The sequence below is a fragment of the Priapulus caudatus genome, unplaced genomic scaffold (assembly GCF_000485595.1).
Source record: "Priapulus caudatus unplaced genomic scaffold, Priapulus_caudatus-5.0.1 Scaffold701, whole genome shotgun sequence".
NCBI lineage: Eukaryota > Metazoa > Priapulida > Priapulimorpha > Priapulimorphida > Priapulidae > Priapulus > Priapulus caudatus.
Genome location: NW_014577762.1, coordinates 86,201 through 93,753, shown reverse-complemented (window position 1 = coordinate 93,753; position 7,553 = coordinate 86,201). Strand labels below are relative to the sequence as shown.

General features: G+C 50.6%; 1 protein-coding gene across 1 annotated transcript in view; it reads left to right on the top strand.

The window, feature by feature from the left end:
* Positions 1–2,682: 2,682 nt before the first annotated feature.
* Positions 2,683–7,553, top strand: part of LOC106812925 (breakpoint cluster region protein-like) — a 33,834-nt gene continuing 28,963 nt past the window's right edge. The window contains exons 1-2 of the mRNA XM_014816935.1: positions 2,683–3,033; positions 4,656–4,716. Of these exons, the coding sequence (XP_014672421.1) occupies positions 2,683–3,033; positions 4,656–4,716 (412 nt within the window). The remainder of the gene's footprint in view (positions 3,034–4,655; positions 4,717–7,553) is intronic.

Below are 7,553 nucleotides of genomic sequence, written 5' to 3'. Positions count from 1 at the left end.
TCTCCTCTCTCTCTCTCTCCTCTCTTCTCTCTCTCTCTCTCTCTCTCTCTCTCTTTCTCTCTCTCTCTCTTCTCCTCTCTCTCTCTCTCCTCTCTTCTCTCTCTCTCTCTCTCTCTCTCTCTCTCTAGGCTCCTATACCTATATATACTCTCTCTATCTCTCCTTTCTCTTCTCTCTCTCTCTCTCTCTCTCTCTCTCTCTCTCTCTCTTTCTTGCTTTACTTTCTCTCTATTTTCTCCTTCTCTCTCTCTCTCTCCTCTCCTCGAGCTCTTCTTCTTTCCCCTCTCTCTTTCTCTCTTTCTACTCTAGCTCTTCTCTTTCTTCCCCACTCTCTCCTATATCTTTCTCTCCTCTCTCTCTCTCTCTACTTTCTTTCCTCTGTCTCTCTTCTTCTCTCTCTGCTCTCTCTCCTCATTCTCTCTCTCTCTCTCTCTCTTCTAATTCTCATCCTCTCTCCGCTCCTTCTCTACAGGGACCGCATTACGTCCCGTTTACGGTCTTGTCTTGTCTTGTTCTTAAACAGGGCCTTTCACTTTCACCTCGAGTAATTAAGATGCTGGCGTAGCTAATGGTCAATAGCGACGGTGCTGCCCTACTGCGCCCTGACTCGACCCGACGACATTCGATCCGTCGCGCGTCGCGGTTACCGTCGGCGGATGCCAATTACCACGATGATGTCATCCACGCCTCACGTTTATACAGCGAAAATGCCTTGGCGGCCGTGTCCCGTGGGACGGCGCTCTCTCCCCCTCTCCTCGCTCTCTATTCTCTTCCTTCGCCTCTTCTCTTTCTCCTCTCTCTCTCCCTCCCTCTTTTGCTTCTCTCTCTTTCTCTCTCTTCCCTCTCGCGCGCTCTCTCTCGCGTGCTCTCTCTCTCGGCGCTCTCTCTCCCTCTCGCCTCTCTGCGCCAGCCTCTCTCCGCTTCTCTTCTCTGGCTGCTTCTTCGCGCGGCTCTCTCGCACTGCTCATCTTTTCTTTTGCCCTCTCTCTCACTCTCCGTCTGCGCGTCACTCTGTCCTCTCTCTCTCTCTCTCAACTCTCTCTCTTCTCTTTTCTGACTTCCTCTGCTGCTACTCTCTCTCCCATCATCTTCTTCTCTCTTTGTCTCGCACCTTGTTCGCTTCTCTCTCGCTCTCTGCTCCCCGGCGGCATCTTTCATCGATGTAAGTTTGGGGATGCGTTTAATTCGAGGCTCACTCGGGGCCGGCTCTTGGTGGACACACGAGGAGGGGGAGGACACGGCGGCAGGGAGTGCATCAACGAGCTACCCGTATAATTAGATTAGTAACGTCTGCTCGCGCTGTGCCGCGGCTATAACGAACCTTTCCCGAGCGCTCACAGCGCCTCACACCGGCGCCGGCTGTTGGCGGACGTTAAGGCACGGATCCGGCAGGGGCGGGGGCGGGAGGCGCGGGGTTGACTACGTACGCTCGACATTATACTGGCGATCCATCAGCGGCAGCCACATCGCCGCCGCATCCCGGTCGCCGCCGGCATATTTTATTTAGACCGCATTCGTGCCAACGGATGTTGTACCCCAACACAAACATTTTGCGAGAACTCCCGCGTTGACGTTTAACTGCCAAAAGCGGATCTCGTCTGCATGTAGTATTTCGCTTCTCTCTTTATACTCTTATATTATTCTCTCTCTCATCTCTTCTCTCTCTCATCTCTCTTCATACTCACTCTCTCTCTATCTCTTCTCTTCCCCTCTCTTCTCTCATTCTCTATCTCCTTCTTCTCTTCTTCGCGGCTCGTACTTACTTCGTTTATTATAATCTCTCTTCTTCCTTCTTCTCTCTTCTTCTCGTCTCTTCTCTTTCTCTCTCTCTCGACAACACCAGTCGACAACGTATGTCCGTTAATCAGGAACTGATAACTCGGAGTACGGCTATTCCGATTTTGCACACACGATTGTCGTAATTTTGAGCCTGTAACGTCGAAAAATGGTATCGACCGGTTACATGTTCAGCTTGACAACCACCGCTATACTACCGAGATTGGGACACTTCGAGATCCCGAGTTACGGCAAAGATAATATTCAGGCACAGCTCCGACTCGAAAACACAAAGGACGCACGCCCTTGCCAAGACCCCCGCGAAGAGCACCGCGAAATTTCATTGAGGTGCCCGTCACCGAACTATGTCGTGAAATACATCAATTACACGGAAGATGGCTTCGTTAGCTGTAGGCCATTGCAGGCTCAACTGCGTGAATTGGCGTGCAAAAGGAAACGCCGTAGGTTGAGAAGGGGACGGTTTGCAGCTGAAATGACGGGAGAGAACGCAGGCTCCGGGACGACGGAAGTGGGATACATTTGGGCACGGCACCGGGGATGTGGCGTAGAAGGAGCGCCAGCAGGGGGAACAGCAAGCAGGATGATGCGTGGCTGCTTGCTCCTAGTGTGTGGTGGGGTGCGGAGTATAGTTATGATGTATATAGGATATGAGATGGAGTATTATATGCTGGGTTGTGTGGGGTGGCGTATAGGGAGCTACCGCGGCCGGCTGGGCTGGTGGTGGGATGTGTGGTGTGTAGGGGGGGGGTGGAGTGGATGGTGGGTATGTGTGGTGGGTGTGTGGTGGTGCATCACGCGTACACGGTCTTACAAGCGCGGCGTGTGGCAGAAGATTGCGGCCATTCTCATTGGATTAGAAGTACGGAAATTAAACGATTGCATTGAATGCCGTGTCTCGACAAAAGTGGCGACCGGGCTCTGGTGCTGGCGATGATTGAGCCGTGGAGTCACGGCCAGCCAGGGCAAGCGCACTTGTGCTCGTGCCAGGCGTGTGAGAGCACACCGAGCGCGCGCACACCACAGCTGACAGGATACACCCGGCGGGCCTTAACAGGTCACACACAATTCGATTACTGGGGTCGGGCAGGCGGAGATGAACAGAGGTTAGAGAAGGAGAAGTCTCATTCGCAGGGATTCCCTGAGGTAGGAGGCTGGGCAGTGCCACAGGGCAGCGTGGAGCTATGCAAGAATGATAAGGCGAAAAAAGACGGACAGCTTATGGGACGACCAAATTGGGTAATGGGGGACCTCGGGCAGCCGTTAGTAGTGGGCCGATGAGGAGCGGGGGAATGCGGGCCAAGTCCGCTGAGGTTAGATGACACACCCGACCGGGCCGCCATTTGCGTACGCTGGATTCCACTGGGCACTGAATGTATTAAGGCCTCGAGAGGGAAGGAAGTAATGAGAACGATAGAGAGAGAGAGAATGGAGGCATGGAGCGTGAGACGTAGTATGAGAGTGAGGATGAAGGAGTTTAAAGTTAATATGTATAGTATAAAGAGAGAGAGAGAGAGAGATAGAGATATGAGAGAGAGATAGAGAGATGAGAGAGAAAGAGAGATGAGAGACAGGGAAAGACAGAACGAGCTAGAGAGAGAGAGAGCGAGGGAGCGAGAGAGAGAAATAAAGAGAGAGAACGAGAGATAAGAGAAGGGGAAAGAAAGGGAGAGATGAGAGAGATAAAGAGATCGTATATAGCGACCACTTTCGCGGATTTGATTCGATCAGATTTCAAAGTCTTAAGGCCGGCTCGAAAAATGTTGCCTTGACTTTGCCCGTCGGTGAAGGTTGAAGGATTCACACGTTGTTTACATTAGACGGTTTTTTGTATACGTTACGGCCGTAGCTAAAGTATCCGTCTGAGCGAGAAACCCTTTCCTTTTGGATATTAAATTGACTACGAATTTTCTATAGTGTATATTTGCAAAAATAGAAAGTATAATGCAGCAATATAACCACAAAAAGTGAACAGAATCACTTACATTTTGTGAAAAAGTGAACATAAATTTTTAATGTTACTATTTACGGTGACGTAATCACTTTAATGTTATGTCAGTCATGCTAGACGAAGTCATACGCGTTTTACGCAATATCACCAAATTGTCGAACCTATGCGAAACTTCGTCACTAAGCAGTATTTTAGAACGTCTCTCTCGCAACGTTTGTTGGCTACAGCTACTCGTACTATCAGGAGTAAGATAATATAGGATATATTACAGGAGTATAGGAGTATAGGATACTCCTGGTACTATCACAGTTACTATACTAGTTTATCAGTTCGGGCGAGTGGATAAGTTGACGCTCGATGCACGACATTTTATGCTAGCTGGTAATTGTCAGTGTTAGAGGAGTGAGGCGTCCGTCACCAGCTCACTGTTTGAACACGTGGGGATAGATACGTTACGGTAGGGTTAGGACCGACACGTTATCTGAGGAATGTACAATGACTTACACGACCGGTGTAGTTACAGCTGGCTTTACATTGTCAATAAGTTGACGTTGAACGCGTTCTGCGCGTTTACGCTATCGAATTTTTGTCGGTAGTAAAATCTTCCAACTTCGATTAACTTTGTTCGTGGAGGAGGGTGGATGCGTATTCTTACATATACATGCATAACTACATGGCGGAGGGAAGGAGAAGGACAGGGTTCTCTACATCATTGGGCTTATCAATGTAGTTCTATTTTGTCTGTTTACATCATCTATAACAGTGTAAAGGTAATAGGATAACAAGTAACGGTTAGGATTCTCTCGCAGCGTAATGCTAAAATGCCAATTCTACAAGGTTCTCCATATAATATTTCTGATCAGCTACCTTCAGTAAATCAATTAATCAATAAACTAATTAATACTCATCCTTATCGTTCGTGTTTCAGGGAATAAAGTTGAAGTCGATCAAGGAGACGCTATCACTAGAAGGTAGGTGGCAGCACTCGTAGGCAGACATGATAGGACCGGGTGTTGCTAGGGTGTTGCTATCCCCCGGGCCTGGAGGGAGGGTCACGTGATACAGTTGACGTATACTTCAAAATCATTACTCATCAGGTAACTCATCATAACTCCAACACCTCCAACGATAACCCTACCACTAAACATGGTGGGCGGTAACCTCCCTCCACGCCCGGGGGATAGCATTACCCGATAGGACCGACCCCAGCGGCCGGGCGTCCATCTTGTATATACAGAGCATGCAACCCACGCACGTGTTTGATATTCTCAGCACGCGTCTGGCGATTGGAATAGCTCTGTACTGCAGCGTATAGTTATTAACTGTCAAGTACATGGATGTAAGAGAGCGCGAGCAAAATCTACTCGGAGAGCGAGCGAGATTAAGGGAACCGGAGGGAAAGCGAGATAGAATGATGATAGCTAGACACGGATAGACAGGAGGGGAAGAGGAGAGTGAAGGGGAAGAGAGAATGGTCGTGTTTGTGTGTGGGCGTGCGTACATGAATTCGTGTGCCTGCGTGTGCTTGTGCGTGTTCTTGTACGTATGTGTGTATGTGCGTGTGCGCACGCGTGTGTGCGTGTGCATGTGCGTGTGCGTGTGTGTGTGTGTGCATGCGTGTGCGCGCGCGCGTGTGCGTGTGCGTGTGCGTGTGTACGTGTGTGTGTGTGTGTGTTTGTGTGCGCGCGTGTCTATGCGCGTGTGTGTCCGTGTGTATGCGCGTCTGCGTGTGTATGTGTGTGTGGCGCCAGCGTGCGTGGAGTGCTACCGTTGTGCGCTGCGTGCTGAGTGAGTGCAGTAAGTGACGTGCATGAGTTGACGTACGTGTGCCGTACGTTGCGTGCGTGACGTGGTGAGAGTAAGTGACGGCATGAGTGTCGTACGTGTACGTGGTGAGCGCGAGTTCGGACCGTGCCGTGAGTCGTACGTGTGCGTGCGTAGATGATTCGTGTATGTAGGTAATTCATCAGTCGCGTAATCATGTCCGCCGAACACAAGGCAAACAGTATTTCTCCCTCGACGCTCGGATAACGACCATGAATTACAGCTCTCGGGCTCAAGGGCAGCGCTATTCTCATGATAAATGCTAAAGCACCGGCCTCGCCGACGCACTCGGGCGGTTATAATGAAGCGCGACTTTGTGAATGCAAGTCCGACTGACAGCTCGGCCCGCTCCGGCTCTGCCTGCTGCTGCTACTGCTGCTAATGCCTTGCCTACTACTGCCTGCTCTACTCTGCCTACGTTACCACTACTGCTGTACTGCTGTACTGCTGCTACTGCTACTACTGCGCTACTACTGCTGCTTGCTACTGCTCTACTAACACTATGCTGCTACTGCTGCGAACGCTGCTTCTGCTGGCTTCTTGCTGCCTACCACTACCACTACTACTGCTGCTGCTTACTGCCTGCTACTACACTAACTGCTGTACTGCCTGTACTGTTGCTACTGCTGCTGCCTACTCACTACAACTAACTACTGCGCTGCTACTGCACTTCTACTGCTACTGCTAAACTGCCTACTACTGTTGCTACTGCCTGCTAGCTGCTGCCCTACTGTGCGCTTCTGCTCACTTACTCCACTATGCTGCTGCTGCTACTGCTACTACTACCACTACTCACTGCTGCCTACTGCCCCTACTCTACTGCTTGCTGCTCTTGCTTTGCCTGCCTACTACTACTACACTGCTACTCCCCTACTACTCACCACTACCACTCTGCTGTTCTGCTGCCCTACTGCTACTTACTACCACTACTACTGCTGCTGCTGCTGCCTGCTACTGCACTGCTACTACTACCACTACCAATACTGCTGCTGCTGCTTCTGCTGCTACTGCTACTCCTACCACTACCACTACTCTTGCTTTTGCTGATTGCTGTTGTTGCTACTGCCTGCTGTCTTTGTTGGCTATCTGCCTTACTCTGCTGCTGCTGCTGCTGCTGCTGTGCTCCTGATACTGTTGCTGTCTAGTTGTACTGCCTGCGAGTTTGTTATTCGCGGCTACCTGCTGCCGCCGATCGCCCGCCGCCACTACACTACAACTCACCCTACCCACTTACTATTACTACTGACTACTACTGCGCTTGCTAGCTGCTGTTGCTCGCGTACTTATGCTCACTACTACTGTAATGCTATTGACACCCTCGCTGTGTTCTGATTTACTCATCATTAACTAATTCTCGCTTATAAGCATAATATAATCACAGTTCGATGCTCGATCAGAACACCGTATTCATATCTCACCATTCCCTACTCCGCCGCTAACCTATTACTCACATCACACATACTCCCTTACCACACCTCCGCTGTATACCGTACCCATGTGTACACCCCATCCTCATTATCAACTCTTACCTACCGTCTTACCACGCGTCTGAATCTCCTCCTACACATCTTCTCACCTATCGGTACAAATCTCCCCTGATAACAGACTACTCTTCCGATTACACATCTCATCAACAATCTCGCCCCGCCCCAAGCGTCACCCCTCCGCCACCTCTTCGAACATCTCCCTCCCTCTCTCCTTCCCTCTGTCCCCCTCTTCCCTCCCTCCCTACCATCCCTCCCTCTCTCTCGACCCACACATTCCACGATGCGCGAAGATTAGTCGAATAAGGACCTGGTCCCTCCCTCCCCTCCCTCCCTCCTCTCTCGTACCCACACAATTCCACCGATGTGCGGAAATTAGTGAAATAATTGCTCTCCCTCCTCCCTCCCTCCCTCTCTCGACCCACACATCTCCAACGATGGCGCAGGATTAGTGAAATAATGCGTGCGTCCCTCCCCCCCCCTCCCTCTCTCCTCGTCCT